This window comes from Ipomoea nil, unplaced genomic scaffold (assembly GCF_001879475.1).
Source record: "Ipomoea nil cultivar Tokyo-kokei standard unplaced genomic scaffold, Asagao_1.1 scaffold2826, whole genome shotgun sequence".
Taxonomy (NCBI): domain Eukaryota; kingdom Viridiplantae; phylum Streptophyta; class Magnoliopsida; order Solanales; family Convolvulaceae; genus Ipomoea; species Ipomoea nil.
In genome coordinates, this window is record NW_017619254.1 from 2,032,318 (window position 1) to 2,057,502 (window position 25,185).

The 25,185-nt window shown below is 32.5% G+C and overlaps 3 protein-coding genes and 1 long non-coding RNA gene across 6 annotated transcripts; 1 reads left to right on the plus strand and 3 right to left on the minus strand.

Annotated features, from left to right (window-relative positions):
• Positions 1 to 6,595: 6,595 nt before the first annotated feature.
• LOC109158887 lies at positions 6,596 to 7,330 on the minus strand. Its single transcript, XR_002050461.1, has 2 exons — positions 7,208 to 7,330; positions 6,596 to 6,787 (listed from the first exon to the last, which is right to left on the minus strand). It is a non-coding gene; the product is annotated as an uncharacterized LOC109158887 (long non-coding RNA).
• A 112-nt stretch (positions 7,331 to 7,442) lies between these two features.
• Positions 7,443 to 8,799, plus strand: LOC109158883 (probable calcium-binding protein CML18). Its single transcript, XM_019306776.1, has 3 exons — positions 7,443 to 7,575; positions 7,615 to 8,168; positions 8,518 to 8,799. The coding sequence occupies exon 2, from the start codon at positions 7,670 to 7,672 to the stop codon at positions 8,159 to 8,161; it is 492 nt and encodes a 163-aa protein (XP_019162321.1). The 5' UTR covers positions 7,443 to 7,575; positions 7,615 to 7,669; the 3' UTR covers positions 8,162 to 8,168; positions 8,518 to 8,799.
• Positions 8,800 to 8,953: 154 nt separating this feature from the next.
• LOC109158886 (dolichol phosphate-mannose biosynthesis regulatory protein-like) lies at positions 8,954 to 13,821 on the minus strand. Of its 2 annotated transcripts, none has more exons than XM_019306780.1 (3): positions 13,720 to 13,821; positions 9,439 to 9,543; positions 8,954 to 9,351 (listed from the first exon to the last, which is right to left on the minus strand). In XM_019306780.1, the coding sequence occupies exons 2-3, from the start codon at positions 9,526 to 9,528 to the stop codon at positions 9,199 to 9,201; spliced, it is 243 nt and encodes an 80-aa protein (XP_019162325.1). In that variant the 5' UTR covers positions 9,529 to 9,543; positions 13,720 to 13,821; the 3' UTR covers positions 8,954 to 9,198. The 2 variants fall into 2 exon arrangements, with proteins under 2 accessions (XP_019162325.1, XP_019162324.1); XM_019306779.1 differs by lacking the exon at positions 13,720 to 13,821 and adding an exon at positions 13,068 to 13,115.
• Positions 13,822 to 14,563: 742 nt separating this feature from the next.
• Positions 14,564 to 17,900, minus strand: LOC109158882. 2 transcript variants are annotated; one of them, XM_019306774.1, is made up of 3 exons: positions 17,584 to 17,900; positions 14,870 to 15,407; positions 14,564 to 14,705 (listed from the first exon to the last, which is right to left on the minus strand). In XM_019306774.1, the coding sequence occupies exons 1-2, from the start codon at positions 17,712 to 17,714 to the stop codon at positions 14,876 to 14,878; spliced, it is 663 nt and encodes a 220-aa protein (XP_019162319.1). In that variant the 5' UTR covers positions 17,715 to 17,900; the 3' UTR covers positions 14,564 to 14,705; positions 14,870 to 14,875. The 2 variants fall into 2 exon arrangements, with proteins under 2 accessions (XP_019162319.1, XP_019162318.1); XM_019306773.1 differs by lacking the exon at positions 14,564 to 14,705 and having other exon boundaries at positions 14,717 to 15,407.
• Positions 17,901 to 25,185: the final 7,285 nt, after the last annotated feature.

Consider the following 25,185-nt stretch of genomic DNA (forward strand, 5'->3'; position numbering starts at 1 on the left):
AATTTTTGAGACAATTTTAATTTGCTATTACTACTTAAATTAAACAATCATTATTGTGTGGACCATGGTTTACACAAGTTGTGTGGACCATATTTTGTCAACTGTAAAATAATCTACATTCAGTACAAAATTAATGTACATTCAGTACAAAAATAATGTACATTGTATTAGAGGATGTATATTATTTTTATTCTAAGTGTACATTATATAATATAATGTACATTCAGTACAAAAATAATGTACATTTAATATATTAAAAATGTATTTTTTGTTATAGTCCAGATAACATTGTGTGGATCATGGTCCACATAATAATTTGCCCTACTTAAATAACATTCAAAAAAATGACATAATAAAACATAGGAAAATGCTAAGTGTCCGTACATCTACCACTCACAGATGTAGCAAGTTTTAATAGTTTTTTTTTTTTTAAATAGTTTTAAATCTTAACCTATTAAAACTTGTCATATCCGAGAGTAGCAAGTTTGTGAGTGGTAAATGTAAATGCATCTAGCATTGTTAAGGGTATATTACATAGAAAAAAGCTATTTTTTCTTTTACAAAATCATATATCAAACTATTGTTTATTATATATTTATGAAAAGATATTTAATAAGAAGAGGAGACTAAGATTTAAAAATACCAAATTGTCATAAAATTTAACGTTAATTTCATGATAATTGTAACAAAGGACCAAATTTTACTAGTATTTTACAATGTTTTTTTTTTTTGAATACTAGTATTTTACAATGTTAGTAAATTTATTGATCTAAATATGTTAATATATGGTCAAATTAAAAATTAGGGATTACATATGATAATAATATCTTAATAGTCATTGGAGTAAAGATATATATATATATATATATATATATATATATATATATATATATATATATAAGTCTTGACTATCTCACATAAGATCAAACGTGCAATACTTGTTAACAAAAATATTTTTTTTATTTACTAATAAAATGTATTACGTTTTAACTAAAAAAGTATTACACGTTTTACATAAGATGTTATTACACTAGACTTATTCTTTTTTTAATTTATTTGTAATGAATAACATAAATTTAAAATTTGTGTCAATTTTTTTAATAAGTCTTGCTTAATATTGTTTCACTTAAGATATTTTTAGTTAAAAATGTAATACTTTTTTACACACTTATTAAAAAAATATTATGGTCTTACAGAAGACTCGCTCGTTCATCTTTCATTGTCTTTTCAAAATCAAATTTATTTATTTAAGGGATTATCATTAAATGCAAAATAAATAAATACTGATTAATATATCAAGATTTTTAAAAATAATAATATGAACCATGATAGTACAATAATCAACTACAATAGTGGTAACTCATTTGCCATGATCACTAGTACTATTTTTGTGATTTATACTCTTTCTTAATGACTTAATAGTTGTGCTGCTGCTTTACTTTATTAATCTAGTTTTTGTTTTGTTTTGTTCTTTATTTTTCTCTCTATTTTTTGTTTAATAACTCATGTTTCAATTCCCGACTTCGTCATACTATATCATGGATCACAATATATGCTATCCTCCCAAATGCTCTGTCGGGTCGGAGTGTGGGGGGGCCTTAGGGTTGGGGTTCAACCTTTTGGAAGAATGGATCACAATATGCTAGACTTGACTTGAATTCAACCATTTAAGGATGTGTTTGGTTGGTGAGTTTTGCCGTTGTTGTTTGGTTGATAGGTTTTTTAGAACACTACTATGGGTTTTGAATACCCCATCAATTGAAAAACTCATACCCAAAGCCCCTTATTCATTCTCAAACACTACTATTAGTAACCATTCTCATTCCACCCTACTACCAAACATGTTAAATACTTCCACCAAAACCCATTACCATAACCAAATATTTGATACCGATTCCGATTCCGATTCCGATTCCTATGTGCGAACCAAACACACCCTAAATTTTTCTTCGCTGGAAAACAACGTTCTTTCCCCTTAGAAACGTAATAGAAAGGAAAAAAGAAAATCAAAGTAATTATGTGAAGTCCTTAGTCATTTTTTTTTTATTGATTTTTGTTATATTGATAAAAGGGAGAAGTGTCAAATAAGTTCATGTACTATTGTCAAGTGCTCAATTCCAACCATGAATTAAATTAAAGGCTAATTAATCACATTTACCTACTAAATTTGTTCAATTAGCATTTTTTAGCAGGTAATTAACTTTTTTTTGTAGATTGTACGTTACCAATTCAATTATTAAAAAATTAATTTCAAAATAATTTAAAAATTATTATTAAAAAAAAAAAAAAAGAATACAGCCACCGGCTGTCCTCGCCGGACAGCCGGTGGCTGCCATTTCAAAGACAGCCGTGGTTGTCCGGCGAGGACAGCCACGGCTGTCTAATATGAGGTCCAGATCTGGACCTCAAACGGCCTGGAACGAGGGCGGCGGCCATGGCTGCCGCCCCAGTTCCAGGCCATGGACGGCCACAGCCATGGCCGTCGAATTTTTTTTTTAGACGGCCATGGCCGTCCATGGCCTGGAACGGGGGCGGCGGCCATGGCCGCCGCCCTCGTTCCAGGCCGTTTGAGGTCCAGATCTGGACCTCATATTAGACAGCCGGTGACTGTATTTTTTTTTTTAAATTATTTTTTAATAATTAAATTGGTAACCTGTAAAAAAAGTCAATTACCTGCTAAAAATGCTAATTGAACAAATTTAATAGGTAAGTGTGGTTAATTAGCATTTAATTTAGTTCATAGTGGGAATTGAGCACTTGACAATAGTACATGAGCCTATTTGACACTTCTCCCTTGATAAAAACAAAACTCAGAAAATTGCTTCCCCATGTTTACGCCTAGTTGTTGTTTTGTTTTATTTATTTTATTTTATTTTTTAATAACTCATGCTTCTTGACTCCGTCATACTATATCATGGACCACAATATGCTAGACTTGACTTGAATGCAACTTAGAGGTGAAACTTTGGAACAATGGCCAGGGTCCAGGGATCGAGTCTCACCAGCGACAATGTGGGAGTAACTTCTCAAAGTGAGGGGTTCTCTTTGTGTGCAGTGAGCACCGGTCTAGTCTCTGTGATTTATGTTCAATTGAGTTACCATGATTTACATTCTTCTAAATGCTTTGTCGGACCGGGGTGTGGGAGACCCTTAGGGTTGAGGTTCAACCTTTTGGAACAATGACTTGAATGCAACCTTTTAAGTTGTTCTGGGGTGGAAAACAACGTTCTTTCCCCTTAGATACGTAATAAAATAAAATCAAAGCAATTACGTGAAGTACTTCAATTCCCCCATGTTTACGTCTCTAAATATACTACGTAGCAAATTCCTGGATTGCAAGTTGTGGATGTTATTAATAATAATTAATAAATGTAAACATATTACACGTATTTCCCACGTACTCCAAGAGGCGTAATAAGTTGACTTCAAGTCAAGATTAGGCAACTAGCTTAGCATCCATGCAATTCCTCCAATTGCAAGCCTATATGGATTATTTTTAACACAATAAAGTATAGTTTTTTGGCACTTTTGGTCACATGCATGCACGACTATAATGAAAATATCAGGATTGATCCGTGATTTTCAAGCCTTGCAATTTTAGTCCACGATTATTATTTTTGTTATAAAAATAGTCCTTTCGATCTATTTTCCGTCAAAATCTCATCGAAGAAAAAAAAAATTCTCCATTTCAAGCATGGATAAAATAGATATTTACATTGACCTTGCAATCCCATATTGTTTTGACCTCTTATTCTGACCAAAGTACGAAAAAATCAAACCCAAAACAAAAACAAAACAAAAAAACAAAAAAAAAAAACAAAAACAAAAACAAAAAAAACAAAAAACCCAATTTTGGGGTTCAATAGGTAACTTGACTTGAGATAGATAGCATTCATAATTTGTACATGTTTTGGAGGTTGCCTATGGCGTTGAGGATGAATATATATAATTCACTTTCATTATTGTCGATATTTGTATCAACAATATGTCTAGGCAAGTCACTTAGCAAAAAGTGAGAGTTTGTGTATCTGTTGGTTCAGCTGCAACTATGATTTCATCTTCATATGTCAAGAGATTCAGCAGTATTATCATTATCTGTCATGATCATTATTTTCATCAAAACAACCAATAGTAGTTATAATAGATGTTTGAGTTACGTTGCTGACTCTGCATTTGTTCTTGCTTTTGGAGGTTCAACTTCAAGAGTAACTTTAAACCATTCACAAGTGCTGGAAATTCAGCAAATTCTATTAGCACATGAATTGATTCTCGAGGAGAGGGTTTATAGTGGAATTTACCTTCATTGAAGACGTGTCTTAAAATATATACATACTCTTTTTGTTCGCACCTATAACCCTGGTGAATAGCGCGGTAACCGATAAATACACAAGGATAAGTTTTCTTAACAAATTTATTACTTCCTTGATGTATTAGAGAAGGAAAGCATAAGCATCCAAATACTCGCAAGCTTTTGTAATTTAGTTCTTTGTGATATAGTTTAGAATATGGAGACTGAGTGTGTAAAACTGAGGTTGACATTCTGTTGATTAAATAGACAATTGCAATACAAGCTTCAATCCATAAAAATAATGGTAAGTTAGCATGAAATAACATAATTAAACATGTCTCAACAATGTGCCGATGCTTCCTCTCAGCCACTCCGTTTTGCCAGGGACGGAGCAAGAAATTCGATTGAGGGGGGGCGAACTAGGACAGATTCAGAAATTTTTTCCAGTAAAAGCGAAACATTAAAACAAAAGATATAATTTTAAAAAAAAATTACCTAAGAATTTTTTTTTTTTATAACCATTACTTAAGAAATATAATTGTAATTTAATAAAATAATTTGAATAGAAAACACATTATAAATTATACATATCACTATTAATATAAAAAAATGTTATATATATATATATATATATATATATATATATATATATATATATGTGTGTGTGTGTGTGTGTGTGTGTGTGTGTGTGTGTGTGTGTGTGTGTGTGTGTGTGTGTTTGTTAAATATTAAAAAAGTAAATGTGTTAAAGCCATAGGCTTTGGGAAGGACAAAATATGCTAATGCAATGTTTCAAACCCAAATTCTTTCCTATTACCATAGATATACTATACCAACAAATCTAACTCCTTACTGAGCTGAATACCACAATTACTAATATGATTGAGAAAATCAAAGGAGTTAAATTCTCCACCACCATCACATTAAAAAGAATTAATTTTTCTATTAAATTGATTTTCTACTAATTTTTGAAATTTTTGAAAACAAAGAAAAAAATATGACTTTTTCTTTAAATGATATAACCAAGAAAATATTCAAAAATCATCTATAAATATATCATAAAATCGAAATCTTTGATTTGAGATAGTGGGAGATGGTCCCCAAAGATTACACTACACTTTTTGTAAAGGATAATTAGACATATCATTATTCAAATTAAAGAGTAATTTACAACTCTTTCCAAATTGGCAACTAACACATACAAAAGACATAGTTTGCCAATTAGTACATCAATGACCTTCTTTCAAACCAGGTTCCAAAGCATAGAGTTGGCATTGTCTATATCCTTCTCTATTGTTCTCTTGTTTTGGTCCTTAATAACAAAATCAGATGGTATGAATTCAACAGTATAAAAGTTATCACTAGTGATTTTACTTACTGAAATTAAATTATTTTTCAGTTTCAGAACAACAAGAACATCTTTTAAATTTAATTCTCCAACACATGCATTTACAGTATGTGTTATATCAAGTTTGTTTCCGTTTCCAACATAGATAAACATCATTTCCTTTATATGGTTTTGTGTAAGACAACATACCTGCGTTATTGGTCATGTAGTTGTAGCTCTCGAGTCCACGTAAAAAAAAAGGGGGGTCATTGTTGTTTAAGGTGAGAATTGCCAATGTTTGTGGTAGATTATACCAACAATCAAGATCAATGTGATTCAGCTTAACACATATTTGACATTTTGGTTTGCCACCTTTTGATTGTTGTACAATTCCGTTTGTTCCATCCTTTTTTAAGTTTTTGAAATCAACATTGTTGTAATGTCCTGCTGGAATAAATCCTCTACCTTCTGAATTAAAACTTCTGTGACCATGTCCACGTTGGCTAAAGAGTGCTTGATTATATTTAATATAATTTTTCTCTTATTCCTTTGAGAAGCTAAGGTCTAACATATCCCTGAAGAGCAAGTAAAAATTGATTAAATTTAGGATAAGGAGGTTTAATTTAGTTACCATAGTTAGACCCAAGCTTTCATATTTGGAGATGTCCTTATGCACGCGCACTGCAGAACACTCTCCTGAAGACGTGGCAAGGGTGCCCTGAGAACATGGAAACTGCACAGAAGGCACTCCTGGTTCGTGCGAAAGCAAACTCCTTAGCTCAGCTCGGGAAATACTCAACAGCAGGCGAAATCGAGGAAGCTAAGACAGGAATGTTTGTCAAAGGGTTATACTAAGTGTAGCAGAATCATAGTGCATCTTGTTACCACTTGCTATTGTATCTTGACTGCTAAGTAGAGTTATCTACATACCTTATTTATCATTCGTTTTTTTGGAGGGTGCCTAATACTCATTGTCCTTAAATAACAGAACATAATCTTAGCAAAAAGTTTCATGTTTTTACATCTTTCTTGTAAAAACATCCTCTGAAACATTACCGAATACAATACTAAATTAGCAAGAAAGTAAAAAAAGGTTGAATTTTTCTTATTCCAATTATCCCTAAGACATTCCATTGACCTACTATCCATTGAACAGAGTCATGAATTCAAACCTACAAAAATGATTTAGTGCAAGTCAACAATTAATACATATAGCTAGAAGAATGGCAAAAAGACAAAGACCAAGCTGGCTGCCTTTACACAATGTTCATATTTCCAACCACCCCCTCTTAAATCCAACCACTTCGTAATGTATGTTTGACTATTTCTATTCTTTTGTCACCACCCAATGATCCAGATAGTCCCCATATTGGATTGCTGCCCAGATATTTAAAAACGTACCAATTAAAAAAATAATTCCCTTACTTGGTAAATCCTATGTTGTGAATAATCATAAAAATGTAAATCAACTTAGATTACTCTTTTCAATAGGTCGAACTTAGAACCTTGTGTTTATCAAAACAATAGCCTGACTAATTTAGTTGTGATTGTCGCGAATTAATATTTATTATTGAGTTCACGATATGAACAACCTACGAGGGACTTCTGGAATGTTGATTTACTTGTCCCATTTTCTAGAAAAAGGGTATTGGTTGTTGGACGCTGCTTGTAAATTTAAAAGACAGTTGACAAAGTCGTAACGGTCGCTGTCGGCAATACGTGCCTTCTTCAATCTTCACCGTATTCCCGCCATTTGTGCCGCAACTTTTCTCCATCCCTAATTAATAATTATCACCAATAAATAAATAAATACGGACATATATACAGACATAAACCTTTGGCTGGTTGGATCAGATTGAAGGGTTCAAGATAATCCAGTAGTCTTGTCTCTCAGGAGGACGGCCGGCCGGCAAGAAAAGATTAAATCTTTTTCTTTTCTGCACTTCCGGGGAGCTTTCAGGTCGCTGTCGGATCAGTTTGGTTGCTTATCCGGCTCAAGAGACGGAGAGATCTAAGCCAAGATTAGTATCTTTCAGTATTTCAGTGCAAGCGAAATGAGTAAGAAAGAATCAGTGAAATTAGACGACGGGCAGTTAGCCGAGCTCCGGGAGATTTTCCGGTCATTTGATATAAACAAGGACGGCAGTTTAACCCAACTCGAGCTCGGCTCACTTCTGAGGTCTCTCGGCCTGAAGCCAAGCTCCGATCAGCTGGAAACATTGATCCAAAAGGCTGATAGAAACAACAACGGCCTGGTTGAGTTCTCGGAGTTTGTCGCGCTGGTAGCGCCGGAGCTTCTTCCGGCGAAATCGCCGTACACGGAGAAGCAGCTGAAGCAGATGTTCAGGATGTTTGATAGGGATGGTAATGGGTTTATTACGGCAGCAGAGTTGGCTCACTCCATGGCCAAGCTGGGCCATGCCTTGACGGCTGAAGAGCTGACAGGGATGATCAGAGAGGCTGATACTGATGGTGATGGCAGGATAAGTTTCCAGGAATTCTCTCAGGCGATTACTTCAGCAGCTTTCGATAATTCTTGGGGCTAAATTCCAGGTACCTACCAATTCCCATCTTTTCTACCTGTGATTCTAGAGTTTATCATTCATTATAATAGTCTACTGATTTGATTTGCTTGATCAAAACTCAAGGAGTAAAAATTTAAACTATTCATGTGACCAGAAAGATGAATATAATTATTAATTAATCATTCATTCAAGATTATGAAGAAATGAACCTGCTGCTGCTGGTGCAAAGTCACATAGCATCAGATCTGCTGCTGCTAAAGCCTACCATTAAATGATATGATGTCACAAGAATCAAAATGTAAACAAATAGATATTCTCAAGTACCATAATCTTAAAACAGAAGAATGATCGATCTTTTTTACCGTTGTCTTTTGCAGGTTGGATAAAATTTCAGACCCCAAACCAATGCTGTTGTGTGCACTTCAGATAATGTCAACTCGTCATGCTCTCCATATTCATTCATATTGCATTCGTTGTATTATGTGAATCTGTGATGATAAAGCAAGCGAGAAGTCCATCATCCAGTATAGTGTTCTACGATGTGATATTATGGCCTCTGCTCTTTGTAACTCTGTCATATGTTCCCTATTTTTTCATGTAAGGATGAAAATTTTGCACATAGGAGATCAATAAATCAATTTTTTGTGCTTTCTTGTATAGAGTTTAAACTGTTCTTGTCAATGCTACTCCACCTCAACCCTTCATTGATGGTTAGAGATGCAAAAACACTGTATTTAACAGCTTAATACCATGCCACTGGCCAGAAATGCAATGTTCAGGCGGACTATGGAAGGCAACTGATTTTGGTTGGTATAGACATTGAACAAAAAGTTTCATTGAGTGGAAATACGCATGGATCAGGTTATATTCCAAAAACCCGTTACAGCAAAAAGCACGTAGAGAGCTACAGAATGTACAATCAGAGGCATTCAAAATTGATTAGAAATGGGAACAAATATTTCAACTATTGTAAAAAATTAGTGTATGATACTATGATTGGTCAAGAAAACCTGTAACCAGACCAAAAAAGAAAGCTAGTATATCGTGTAGAAATTGCATCAAGCCTTCTTCTTCTTGGATTTGAGCATCACATACCCAATGAACATACTCAAGAAGCTGAGAAGTGCTACACCAGCAAATACAGGAATGATGATGGCATATTCTTGTGGGAGAAAGTACTTGTGCACAAAATGATCGCTGTCAACAAAAGGCTGAAGAAAAGACAATTCATCTTGTTAAAAACTTAAAATGCTATAAATGTTACAAAAACATGTGCCAAAACTGAATTGACAACTGACCAGGATAATGACCCAGAAGGTATAATATGTGAAAATTGACAAGCTGGTTACAGTTAAAAGCAGCCCAACAGCTTTATCTGCTAATTCCATAGTAATCACCTTCACCTGTTCAAACGGCAAACAGAACTAGTTTAGATGAGGAAGTTGTACAAATCCTTCCTACTCTATAATAAACCAGAAGACTTTTGGTAATAAAAAATAAAATAAAAAAAAATTCCCGCGCATGCAAAACACATAGTTTTGGCATTAGAGGAAATGATAATTTTTCTTATGCATTTGCTTGACAGCCAAGCATTTATTAAAGCTATTCTATTTCGAAAGTTTGCTTTCCAATGATATTTCTCACAAATATTCATTTCTATTTTGTTTGTTCGCTTGACAATTAATTAATTAGTAACATTTTCCAATGTTGTTTCGATTTCTATTGTTTAGTTTTACAAGTTACAGATCAGAAGGAAGCATGAAAAAAATTAATGATTACAAAGTAAATTTTGAATTTGAATTCACATAAAAAATAGTTTATAAATATTGCATGTTCAAAGGTAAAAACCCACACATAAAACATTCCCATATTCAACTATTAAACCAGAACAAATTCTCTCAAAAAATCAAAATGGCTAGAATGTTCGTTTTGGCCAGTGAGATCAACTCTCTTAGCTTAGAAAAAGCAATTAAGCACCAATTAGAGAAAATATATGAAATACCTTAATATAGAGGTAACAAAGTTTGGAACATTGGAAGTATAAGTATAGGCAAATTCTCCCATGAGACCGTTTCACGGAGACATGTCGGATTTTTTATAAGTATTACATTTTCTCACGTAATTACAATTTTTCATTGTAAGTAACTCTTCAACTAATCAACTCTTAATATTACATTTTGATTTAAAAAGTATTACATTTTTCGTTATAAGTATTACACTTTCTCTCATAAATAACAATTAAACAATTTATCTATAATTAGTATTACATTTTTTTCTCATAAGTAACTATTCAACCCTAAATGTTACATTTTGATTTAAAAGTATTACATTTTCCCTCAAAAGTATTACACTTTTTCTTATAAGTAACAAATAATTTATTCTTGATTAGTATCACATTTTCAGTATAAGTATTATATTTCTATCATGACCCGACCCATCTCACAGATAAGGATTCGTGAGACAGTCACACAGGAAACTCACACATAGGTATATTATGGTGAAGCAAGTCTGCTGAAATTATTAGCAAAATGACAGTTATTCATGCTCAAATTGGGGTCTTAATTATGAAAGGACGAAAATACCCTCAATAATTTCATATTCTAGCATGTCCTAAACGGAGGGGTGACCAGCATGATGAATTTTGGCACTAAAACAACAGTCGTGAATGAAAATTGGTAGGAATTAAACATGTGGACCAAAATTGTCATTTTGCTAATACTCGTGAGACCAAAATTGATATTTGCTCTATTGTGTATATATAAACTGTTCTTCATTTATTTACTTCTATATTAATTATTTTTTATTTATTTAAGTATTTATAAGGGTTTGTCGGATGTCATTTACACAATCGGATATTAATCTACTGTTTAAATTTCAAAGGAGACAATTTCGCTTAATGCTTTCATATGTCATGACTATTAACAAAAGTCAAGGACAAACTTTAAAGCATGTTGGTATGTTATTAAAGTTTTTTTTTTAATCGTGGACACTTTTCAGAGTTAGTAGTCCAAAAGGGCTAAAAAAAATTTAATTTGCAATGATTCAAATGTTCATTGCAGTAAACTATGAATTTTGTGTGCAAAGAAGTCTTTAATAATTTGTAATTTAAAATTCAAATTAGATTGTTAGTAATTGGTTCTTATGTGTGCAGTGTGCTATTTTTATTTTCAATAAATATAAATTTTAAATGATTTATTTAGATTTAGGATTGTTTTTCGGTTATGGTATATAAATGTAGAATGAATAAACAAATTAGTATTGCTAAATAAAAAAAAAAAAAAAAATTGACTGTAACTTTCGAGCATAATTTTACGCACGGGAAGAATGCTAGTTATGTTATAAAACAGCACCCAGCAAAATATAGTATTAGTATCCTACAAATTAACAAATTACATTGACCCCTAAATCCAAGATACCAAGAAATTCCCAAAAATTAGAGAAAGACATGATCAAATTTAAGAAAAGCAAAACATAACAACCAAAACATTAAATACGAGTTAATTCCATAAATGATCCTTCGACTATTGACTTTACTAATTTTTATCCTCGACTTTTCATTTGAACAAAATTGATCCCTTGAGTCCTTGACAGTTGGTTTTGTTCCAATTTTGGTCCTTCTGTTAAATCTCAGTTAAGTAGGCATTAAAGATTTAAATCTAAGGGCAAGAAGGGAAAATCAAATCATTAGCCCTTTTATTCTTCATTTCTTCTCCATTGCCATTTCTTAATGGATGAAATAAGAATTCCTCAACAAAATTCTAGAATCGTAGGAGAAATGTTGAAACATAACTACACCAACTTGTTATTATATTCTAACAACCTCATCTACTCTTAAGGTTTAATTTGGTGTGTTGACGCAGATGGTCAAAAGGAGTCCTCATTCAACCTAGGCATTGGATTAGGTCTAATGTATGCCATTGCAAGTTGCAGAAATGAACTCAACAAGATTGTATACTTACCTTTGCAATTCAAAACCTTAATTCACTCACAAAGCACAAAATCAGCAACTCTCAACTCCATATGATGTTTCAACCCTCAACAACCTTTCCTGCTTCTTGAACACTGTCCGCCACGAAAATTTTAAGGACAACAGAGATTGTTGTGGTCGGCACACGAAATGCAATTAAGGGTTCTAGAATTTGGTTGAGGAATTCTTTTTTTTTTTTCCCATTTGGTAAGAAATGGCGATGGAGAATAAATGAAGAAAAAAGGCCCAACAATTTGATTTTACATTCTTGCCCTCAGATTTAACACCTACTTAACTGAGATTTAACAGAAGGACTAGAGTTGGAACAAAATCAATAGTCAAGGGACCAATTTTGGTCAAATTAAAAGTCGAGGATAAAAATTGGTAAAAGTCAATAGTCAAAGGACCATTCCTGGAATTAAGTCTATTAAATACCAGGTCATACAGTGTTGAAGACCAAACACAAGAACATGACTTAAGAAGAAAAGGAAAATGTAGAAGCTCTAAATGAATATTCCACAAATTTCAACCCATTGTGAAGATCTGATTGCTTATTCCCTTTGCAACATGGACCCCCATCAAACCAAAACTAATGTAACTTGTGTATCTAGTTTGAATAGTGCAGTTTTATGTAGCATTCTCAATGAGCTGAATTTCATTTCAATCTCTACTCTAGTATTTACTTAACTAGCTTAAGTGCATGTTTGGCCCAACTTATTTAGGAGCTTATTTACTCCAAAAAACACTAAGACATTGAGCCAAACACCAAAACAACAAGAAGGATTTTTAAGGGGAGATAAGAGGAAGAAACCTCCTCTTCATTAATAATAAGAGCAAACAAAGAATTTAGATAGACTTAATTGTCCACAAGTTCCCACAAAACTCAAGAAAAATATTGCAAATAAAAAATATTCACTTTTCGCAAGATCACATCCAGGGTTTGATATTAACAAGCCAAGCCTGAACCAAAGATGTCATTTATATGTCCACAACTTTATTGTTTATATATAATGAAGCCTACATCCTCTGTTCTCAATAAGCATCTTATTGCTCTCAATTATGAACAAGCATCACCCTTAGCATCCATAGCCCACTAGCGAATTATGCAAATAAACAGGTTGTCTAACCTCATTCAGCTAGACAATTATGCAAAATAAACAGCTTGTCTAACCCCATTCTGCTAGCTCATACACAACATAAACAGCATGTTTGACCTCATTCAGCTAGCCCATTACACAACATAAACAGCAAGTCAGCATATTATACATATCCATTACTTAGTAGATTATGCAAAGAAAGTCACAATCCAGTAATAAATGGATACCAGTAAAGCTACAAGCACAAATCAACCATTCAATGAATTCCAATCTGACTAAGCTCCATTTAAAAAAAATAACAAAGCTCGTTAAGATTTCAGTAATTAAAAACATTAGGCCGTTGATGGAAAAATTATCATAGACACGAAGAACATTTTACTTGATAACCATTAACAAGGGTTCGAACAAAATTAACTTTAACCAATCAAATTGAATATACAAAAAAAAAAAAAAAAAAAAAAAAAAATAGTAAGAATTTTATGCTAAAAGAGAAGCAGGGATATGATGAGAGATACCTGAAAAGAATTTTCAGCTTTGTGTTTAGAGCATGAAGATCCTCATAGGCGATGAAAACGAACTTCGACGATCTCTCCCGCTTTGATTTTTCGTCCGCCTTCCTCATTTCCTCTTTCATTTTAAAGTCGGGCCTCAGTGGGCCTATGCATCATAAAGCGAAGGCTTACGGAGAAGCCCAAATAAATGCGCTTTTCGGTCATTGTTCATCAGAAGTGAACAGCTTAAAATTATCACAAAGTTCTCCAATTCTAATTGATCACGACCCTATCATAATTTGATTAATATAGAAATTAAAGTTTTTATCCTTTAATTATTTTGAGTATTGAAATGTGATCCCTTAATTATAAAATAAACATGTTTGATCTGTTAATTATCATTTAAATTATAAATATGATTATCTTACTTGTAAAATAAATAAATCGTTGTTTAAACCAACTTTGAGAATGAATATTTTGATCATTTTATGTAACATTTTTCTTCCTTTCTTGCATTATTGTTCAATTAAGAATAGAACAATAAAATATTTCGCCCTCCTATTTGAAATCAAAATTTATTTGAGCGGTAAGTAAAAAAATATATCAACAACTAAAAAATAATTAAAGTATCAACTTTCTTCATAATAGAGAAAACAAATGTAACATATCTTACATAACTTTGATGTACAAAAAAATATAATAATAATAATAATAATAATAATAATAATAATAATAACAATAATAATAAATTGACGCACATCCATACAAATTGAACACATTAAACCTTTAAACGTAAAAGAATTTGTACCAAAAAGAGATTTGATACAAGAAACTAACAACAATATAATAAATTAAGAGGTAACTACCATTTACAAAATGTCAAACTTGAAGCATCTAGTTTAATTTTATCTTCCTGCAACTTGAAGAAAACTTTCTTTGGATTAAGGACATATTGTGCTTTCCAACTGAGAGCACATTCCACAATACTAATTAGAATGCATGAAAATTTCCTACTTAAGAACTCAGCACAAAAACAAAACAATTATAACGATCCAAAATTTTAAAATCTCCGCCAAACATAAATATGATCACGCCGGGGTAAACAGAGAACCAGAAAAACTAATTCTAATAATATCCGCTTACACAGCAGAGCTGTGTTACTTTTGTTATTTACCTAAATTCAAACCTCAAGGAAGTTCAGCTTTTTGCAAGATAAAGCAGCAAACGTAGTTTGATTAGTAAGGTGACCGCGTTGAATCCACTGCATTATGTCCGGGCGTACCATGCCACTGTAAGTATTGCTTCCGAGGTTGGCTTTGAAGTCACCAAGACTGCTAATGCTGAACTGCCTGTAGTGGATGCTAGTTCCTGCAGGCTTTGTAGGCCTCATCATCATTGCAACAGTGGGAAAGGCTTTAGGCCACATACTTCTTGATGAGGTAAACAGATGCCTGCTGGAATCCTGATCCTGTTTTGCATCAAACTTCTGAAAACTGTCGAGCTTCTTGGGGGGTGTTGAGTTTGCAAGTGGTTTGGGGTTGAATTTGTTGGAACTGCTAATGGAAGGGGGTTCTCCTCGGATGTTAGCTGTTGGCTTTGCTTTATCAAGCCATCGAAGGATCCAGTTGCCAAGATTCCTTCCAGCTTCAAGATCTCTTTCTTGTATTTTCCTATGAACCGTGAGTGCCACATCAAACACAGCTCGTGTTCGTCTGCAAGACAATGAACTCAATCAGCCAACCAGCCACATAAAGAAGGATCAAAATGGTTCTACTGTTCTACCATACAATGAAACCCAGGAATATTCACATGAAACGACATGCCACATCAAGTTAAGCAACATTCATTTCATTTTGTTCATGTCCACATCTTTATTATGCATGTAGAGGATTGAGTGGATACAAGAAACTAAAACAAAACAGAACAAGAAAAAAAAATTACTATGGATGGAATTTACTATCTTCTGCAAAATTCCATGGAATGTAATGCTTATTGAAAATTCTTACCAAGAAAATAAATAGTGTACTATAAAGCAGGCAAAGAAGTATATTCAGTATCATTCAAGTAGGAAAAGTCTGAAACTATGGAAATGTCAGTAAAAACTTACAGCGAAAAGTACTCCATCTTCAAGAGTCAAGACACCAAATAAAGCTTTTAGTGCTTAGGCAATGGTATTCAGAAAGAGAAGTCAAAAGTCATTTAAAAGTTAAAGGAGTTCAGAGAATTAGTGAAAACATCTTACGTTTGAGGATAGTGCTTGAACTACAAAATGACAGTTTATTTGCTAGCTCACCCCCAACCAAGTGGGGTTCAAGAGTGACAACTGATTGATATAAGGAACCTGAAAGGAAATTATTTTCTTCTAAAAATTCAAGATTTGCACATTCTCAGATTATGCATAGTTCCAATAGTTTGTTTAAAACGTATCATTTACTTCCTCTGACAAAGAAGAGAACCACAACCACTTTCTTCTTACTAAATGGAAGCTGTTGGAATCAAATTTAATGTAAGGATATTATTCATTTTACCTATTGTAAATTCAAATGTAATTGAATGATATTATTTTAATATGGAAGAATAGATATTAAACAGATAACTTGAAAGATAAAGTTGCCTCTCATAGTCTCATGGATTGAAGAAATTGTTAATGGCTACAAATAAAGTGACAAACTAATAGTTATATGTGATGTTTCAGATACACATCTGGTTGATGACCATAAAACACAACAGACATCTAACATTAATTGGATGTATGCATTTGCATCTTCTGAACTTTTTTTACAAAGATTTATATGTATACTGTTTATTTTGTCCTTAAGAATAAAACTTTACATCTGTATCCACATACAGAGTTCACCAGCATCATTTCACAATGTTATGCTCATGATCAAATCTAAGATTTTAAAAATTACAAACCTAATTTTGTCATGTAAAATTCACCTCTCAAGACAAGGAATAGAGAGGTTATGTTCATTTAAAATATTTATAAAAAATAAAAAATAAAAAAATAAAAAAATAAAAAAAAAATAAAAAAAAATTGGACAGAGTTTTCTAGGTACAAAATAGTTGGCATAACCAGTTATGCAGGTCATATCTAATGGATGGGATGAAGCTCGTGGAGAGCAATATGCAGCAAGCCAGCAAGGTAAAAGATAAAGCATACTGCAGTACTAGGGGAAGATGGCTACATATATAGACTCACTTACCATTAACTACTATAATAGTTCCAATAATCACATAGTTATTAGTATTAGATCACATCCTAAGATAGAGTGTAAGGCCTTACATTTTAAATGAGGATATTTGTCAAACCAATTCCAGCTTCAGATATCACTCATGGCATATTAGGACCTTGGATCAACTACCTTGTCATTGAACTCAAGCAATTATACAATAGCCAACCTTGCATCCAGCTAATAGATACTGTAACTAGACCACTTTTCTAGAGACCAAAGCTGTTTACTTCCTAAATTATACAACTAACATTTCACACAAATTTCAGAAATTTCATGATGATATCTTGTCTCTTTAAATTCTCTAATCTCATTTACCATAAAGCCTTAACATCTGTGTCATGAGCTGAAGATTTCTTCCCCAATTTCCTTAAAAGATTCAACCAATTTAGCTCAATCCAAAATAATTGCCAGTAGTTCTGAGAATGACAGGTTTCTCTTATTTGTGCAGATCACGTCAATAAGGAAATCAACAAATTACAGAACGATACACCACATTTTACATCTATTTTCATAAAACTGAGCCAAATTTCTAAATTGGATGCACACACACACACAGGAATAGAGACAAAAACTAGATGCATCACAATCACAATACACGAATTGAAAAACTGAAATATTCTATGACAATCGAGAAAAGAAAAAAGGAATTAACCTGTGAGCAAATTGACGAATCTTCGGATACTTGGGGCTAATCACCCGCCGCTGAATCCTCAATGCGAGTCTGTACGTTCTCTTCAAACCTAAGAAATAAGCCGTTGCTACTGTTATCTCCCATAGCACCATCTTCACTTCCTCTCTCTCTCTCTCTCAGCTTTTTATTCCTCTGTTATTTTTCTCTCTAGAGATGCGTTCGGACAGTGTAGAATACAGGCCTTTTTTCGGTCCGATTTCCTCTTTAAGCGTATGAGTGTTTGGTTTCGTTCTGGGCAAGGCAGGTGTGTCAAGTTTAGGAGCCGCCGCAGATTCGGCCTTCTAACTTTCTAAAGCGCACGGATGACGAGCCGGCGGCTTTCTAATTTTAACCCGGTTTGGGTAAATCTGTAATTGCACACGCCACCCTTTTTAGTTTTCAAATTCCCTTTCGTCTTTTGCCGCTATAGACAAAACTCGCCGCAGAGAACTCCATCGCATGGCCGCAGCTAACTCTCAGCTTCGAATCTTCAGACTCCAGAACACGATTCTCCTCCCGTTCTCGTCCGAATATTACCAATTTGTGCCATTCCAATACTCACTTCTCTTCACTCTCGCCGCCGGCGCAGCCTCTTTTGCCACTCTGTTCCATTTGCTCCGCCTCGACTCTACTCGCCGTGGCTCTCATTCGCGGCGCCACAGGCCGCGTCGGTGACCCCTCCGGCAAGTGTCTAGAGCGGCCTCGAGCTTGATTTGCTGCATTGAATAAAAACATTGCCGGAATTTCTGCTAGCTTTGCTTCTTCTTTTTTTTTGGAGAGAGATTTGTCACTGGATTCTTGAAGTGATTATTTGATTTTCTTTAATATATACTGTGGATAGATTTCAATGGAAACATATGATTCAAGTAGAACCAAAAGTAGTCAATCATTTTTTTAGTTTTTCGGTCTTACTCCTTGCCGTCCTTGGAAACTATTGAAATTCATTTTCAAGATTTTGTTGAGCTGAGAGATCTCAGATCTCGCCCTGCTACAGGTCCACAATAAGAGCACAATTTGACATCGTAACAATCCAATTGTTAAAGGTTGCTTAAATATTCGAGTGGTAGCTAGGCATGATCACAGTTTGAACCGAACCGTGCACTGTTGAATCGAAATTGGAACTGAACCGTCTGTACGGTTTCGGTTTCCGTTCTTAACCGAAACTAATATGGTTCCGGTTAAGGTTCGAGGTGAAAAGGAACTGGAACCGGCGGTTTCGGTTTCAAACCGTTAAAAATTAAAAATTATAGCTTATTATTATTATTTTTTTTAATAGTAAATACCCAAAATGGTTTCTCGACTATAGCTAAATTCACAAATTGGTCATCGACTTTCAATTTCAACCAATTAAGTCCTTAACTTTGTAATTTTAACACAATGTGGTCTTTTGTCTATTTGGCCGTTTGTTGACTGATTTTTTGAGGATATATATGTAATTTCATGGTCCATCGTCGGTTTTTTAAGGTTCCGGTTGCATTTCCAGAACACACTGTTACATTTGAATACACTGTCGAAAGCAATTTACCAAATCTGGTCGCCTTTCTTCATCCTCCATTTGGATTCAATGTAGTTGAGTTCGTACCAGAGTGAAGAAGACGACGTGTTTCCGTACCAGTGCAACGTCATCCTGGAGGCCTCCACGTGCTCGGACGAGAGCTGAAGGTTCTTCTGGAGATCGTCGATCACGGTCAACAAACAGTCAAATAGATGGAAGACCAAATCGTGTCAAAATTACAAAGTTAATGACTTAATTGATTGAAATTGAAAGTCGATAACCAATTTGTAAGAGTTAATTACCAAAATGGTCCCTTGACTATAGTGAAATTACCAATTTGGTCCTTGACTATTTTTTTAACCAATTAAGTCCCTCAACTTTAAAAATTTTAACCAATTTGGTCCTCCGTTAGTTTGACCGTTAGTCAACCGTTAACTTGGGACCAAATTGGTAATTTCAATATAGTCAAGGGACCATTTTGGTAATTAACTTTAGGGGTGGGCAATTCGATTTAGTTTTCTCGAATCGAATCGTACCGAACCGAAGTAATATACCGAACAACCGAACGATATTGGATTCTTGTATACCGAACGGTTCAATAAAAAACCCGATCTGATCCGATCCGAATTGTTCGGTAAAAAATTAAACTGAATCAAATACCGTTTGATTTTTTAATAATAATAATAATAATAATAATAATAATAATAATAATAATAATAATAAACAAATAAATAATAAATCCAAGTCACTTGTTGCTTGCTCTGCCGTTCAGCTCATATTCTCACGGGTATCTCTCGTAAATGTTTTATTTGATTTCTTTATGGTTTGTTATCAAAAGTTTTATATTATGTGTTATGATGTTTACATAGTCCATATCCAAAGTCTAATATATAACAAAATAGAAATCCAAAGTTCAAACGGTATTTGGTTCGGTTCAGTTTTTACCGAACAATTCAGTTCGGTTCAAGTTTTTACCGAACCGTTCGATATACAAGAATCTATTACCGTTCGGTTGTTCGGTATATTACCAAATCTAACTAGTTTGGTACGGTTCGGCTCGGTTCGAGAAAACTGAACCGAATTGCCGACCCTTAAAGTTAATTACCAAAATGGTCCCTTGACTATAGCGAATTACCAATTTGGTCCCAAGTTAACGGTTGACTAACGGTCAAACAAACGGAGGACCAAATTGGTTAAGATTTTTAAAGTTGAGGGACTTAATTGGTCAAAAAAATAGTCAAGGACCAAAGGTAATTTCACTATAGTCAAGGGATCATTTCGGTAATTAACTCAATTTGTAAATTTAGCTATAGTCGAGGGACCATTTTGGGTATTTACTCTTTTTTTAATAAATCTGGTTATAACCGGAACCTTACTATAAGGTTCCGGTTCCGGTTTGTCCATTTGCGGAACCGGAACCGAAGCCGCGATCACCCCTAGTGGTAGCTGTAGTTGAAATATTCTCACGAGCTTCGGCGCAATGTTCACGAAGTCTATTTACATAACTAGAATTAATACCCAAAATCGTCCTCGACTATAATGATTTTTCTCAATTTCGTCCTAAACGACTTTGGTGACTTAATATCGTCCCAGACTTTTGTGTTTCGCTCAATTTAGTCCTCCATTTGTTATTTCGTCAAATTGGTGTTAAATAAAGGGACAATTCAGTAATGTCAATATTGATCTATCTTTACTTTCAACTTGTGAAGTGCGAAATTCCTCTTTCTTGTACGAATTACACCCAGAATTACTCCCGGACCTGCAAATCAAATTTTATATTCGCAGTTCTGGGAGTAATTCGTAAAAAAAAAAAAAGATTTCGCAGTTCATATGTCTATGAGTACAGAGATGCCAATATTAAAATTATGAAATTGTCTATTTATTTAACATCAAATGGACAGAATAACAAATGAGGGACTAAATTGAGCAAAAACACAAAAGTCTAGGACTAAATTGAGCGAAATACAAAAGTCTGGGACAATATTAGGTCACCAAAGTCGTTTAGGACGAAATTGAGAAAAACCACTATAGTCGAGGACAATTTTGGGTATTAACTCAATTAATTCTCTTATAATTTCATCAAATGAGCTGGAAGTTCTTGAAGAAATATACACGTATAGTAGTGTAATTTTAATTTAAAATTACTTCACGTCTTCATACTAAATTCAAATTTTGTATCGTATTTGTAGCATTAATGTTTGATATGCATCCTTAGTAAGGCCTATTTTGTATATTATGACAATATAATATTGAGTTTCTAAAATGAGAAACCAATCTTATTGGAATTAATTATATGTTCCTTGTACTAAGTCATTATAAAATCCCAGGAATAAGGTTCAAATTGGTCAAATTGGTCACTGAACGTAATTTGAAAATGCAATTAGGCCACTGAATGGAAAAAAAAAAAGTGCAATTAAGCCACTGAACACTAAAAAAATGTGCAATTTCACATGATAGCAGGTTACCCTCAATTTTAGCAGGTTATCTGCTTACGTGGCAGCTGAGTTGGCATTTTTAATAAATTTCAATTAATTTTTAATAAATTTTAATAATAACTTTTTATTAATTTTTTTTTAAAAAAATAAAAATGACTTTATTTTATTTTTTATTTATTTTTTTCCAATTTTTTATAAAATTTATTATTAGAATTAATTATTAAAAATTATTTAAAAATTATTAAAAATGCCAACTAAGCTGCCACGTAAGCAGGTAACCTGCTAAAATTGATGGTAACCTGCTATCCGGTAAAATTGTATACGTTTGGAGAGTTCAGTGGCCTAATTGCACATTTTTGAGTGTTCAATGACCTAATTGCACTTTTTTTTTTTTTTCGTTCAGTGACCTAATTGCATTTTCAGGTTACGTTCAGTGGCCAATTTGAACCTTATTCCTAAAATCCCAACACCTACATTACTTGAAACTAAATAGAATTCTTTAAAAAAAAATGATAAAATAAACCAAAAAATCATTCACAAAACCTCACATCATCTTCAATACTCTCACACTATTTTGAACTAAACTAAAATAATATTGTTTTAACGAATTTGAATGGGGAATTCTATTTGCACCACCCTAATTGCTATTTGCACCACCTATTTAATAGGTGTGATAACTTTTAGGTGGTGTAAATGAAAAATTGCTATTTGCACCACCTTCATTAATTTTAGTCAAACATTATTTTTTTAACAAATATTTATTATAAATGACACTTTTTCCCCTTAGGTATATGCTTTTAACACTTTTTCCCTCTTAGTTATTCATGTATCCACATTTGCCTCCTAGTTATATTAAAAGTGGCATGTTTTCTTCCTTTTATGTTTGATAGACATTTTTACCATTAAAACTAAATATTTCATTTATTTTTTCTTCTCCAACAAATTATTGTTTATATGTACGGATGGTCACAGTTCAGTTCAAACAATTTTTTTTTTTGTATTTATTATTGTCAGTTCAAAATTTATTTATTGATTATAAATTTTATTTCTTATTTAAAAAAATTAATAATTATTTTTTTGTATTTTATTTTTTCGGTTCTGAATCGTAAGCAAAGCCAAAGGGAGTTTGTTTTAATTTGCAATCACACGTGTTATATATTACTCTTCCGAACTTCATTCCAATTAAAAAGGGGAGGGGGGGGGGGGATATTGATTTCTTAGGCTTTCGCAGTCATATTGAAGTTGACAATCCATTACGTTCCAATGGCATTTTGGAGTGTGATTTTATATCTAAGATTATATTTGATTTCTCTCTTTTTGAGGAATGCACACCTTCATTAAAGGACATATATACTAGTAATCTACAATTACTTTGATTTAACAGCAATTGTTTTTTATATGATTATCTTAATCTTAATTATAATAAAGTCATGTGGTCTTGTGAAAATTAAATGTTGATATTAATGGTTAAATGTTGGTATTAACAACATGTAATTTTCATAAGACCATATGGTATGTGTGTGTGTGTGTATATATATATATATATATATATCTAAAAACATAATAAGTCTCAATCAAAGTTATATCCCTCATTTATGTCCATGTTTTCAATGCTAACCATTTTGTACAGTGTGCTTTTAGAGTTGTACTATATAATTTTTTTAACAAAAATACCCTTACCGTTATAACTTCCGTTATCTTTTCCATTACTTTTACCATACACATGCATCCATCATATCTTTTCTTATATTTTTTAGTGATAACAATATTTGTAAAACATTATATATTCATTGTATATTGGATTAATATAATAAATAAATTTTATTTCACTTAGATTTTAATTAGTAAATATCTATTAGTTATTTTTAAAATTATAAATATTGGGCATATGTTTTTGCGCATCGCGCATAAAAAAGACTAGTATATAATATATATATATATATATATATATATATATATATATATGAATATGAATTGCAACTATGTTGATATTAGGTTATGTATTTTTTAATAAATAATATTATTATAATGTTGTCAAATATTCATTCTGTGCATCGCATGGGTAGCATACTAGGAGTAAACATACTCAAGATTAAATATGTATACCGCTAGTTGCGATTAATAATATATAGTAACTTTTTCATACTATTTTCAATTATTAAATTAAATATTGTAAATACAATATCATAATTATTTTGTCATATACTTAATAAAAATGTAATTTTAAACAATTAAATTGTGGTTCATGTTTTCTTCTTCTGTACTTCAAATACCATTATTAAAAACATTTTTTTACCTATTCTAACATTACAAACAAATTTTTAATATTTAGTCCATGCATCGCACGGGACAATACTAATTATATATAATATGATTAAGCCAACTATCATGTAATATGATGACATTTCAATTACCATTTCAAATAAATGGTCATAGGTCCGAACCTTGGGAGTGGAGCTTAGATTCTCAGGGTTAAAAATGTTTAAGAAAATATAGAACAAATCTAACTAATTGTGAAGGCACAACACAACTTTATTTTCTTATACTTACGATTCAGAACCGAAAAAATGAAATAAAATAAAATAAAATAATTATTGAATTTATATTATTTTAAAAATAAGAAATAGAATTTATAATAAATAAATAAATAAATAAATTTTGAATTGGCAATAAAATAAAAAATTGTTTCGAACCATAATCATCCGTACATATTAACAATAATTTGTTGGAGAAGAAAAAATAAATGAAATATTTAGTTTTAAGGGTAAAAATGTTGACCTAACATAAAATGTAGAAAATCTGCCACTTTTAATATAATTGAGGGAGCAAATGTGGATGAACAAATAACTGAGAGAAAAAAAATTGATATAATCATATAACTCAGAGGAAAAAAGTGTACAATTTTCCCTTAACCGGAAACTTTTAATTCGATTGCTATAGTGTCCGGTTCAGTTAGAACCGAACCGTGGTCATCCCTACGTATACGCAATAATTTGTTAGAGAAGAAAAATAAATAAAATATTTACTTTAAGGGTAAAAATGACAATTTAATATATCGAAGGAGGGGGGGGGGGGGGAATCGTCACTTTTAGAATAGTTGAGGGGTTAATATGCTAACATGAATAATTCAGGGGTAAAAAGTACTATAAGTATATAACTTAGGGGAAAAAGGTATCATTTTCTCTTAATTTAATTTTGAATTAAAAAATTATTAATTACACCTCATAAATGAGGTTTGACCAAGGTGGTGTAAATAGCAAAATGAATCCCCATTTGGCTATTTACACCACATATGTAATTATTGAAAATTTTCACCTTTTTACAATTTCAAGATACTTTATACCTACTTTTGACCAAAGGGTGGTGCAAATAGCAACACCCATTTGAATTAACTTGTCAAGCACCTTATACTTAGATGACATCAGATCCCCTTAAAAAAGTCACAAAATCAAATTTCAATGTAAAAAAATGTTGAAGTAACCACGAACATATTAATATATTATTAAGTTTGTACCGTCACATGGTTCATTGTTTTGCGGCATTCTAATTGAGGCAAGGAGCCTAAAAATCATGGGGTAATTAATAACAATAATAATGGCGCACTTAATTTGAGACAATATATTTATTTTTATATATTAATGCATTGGTTACGCT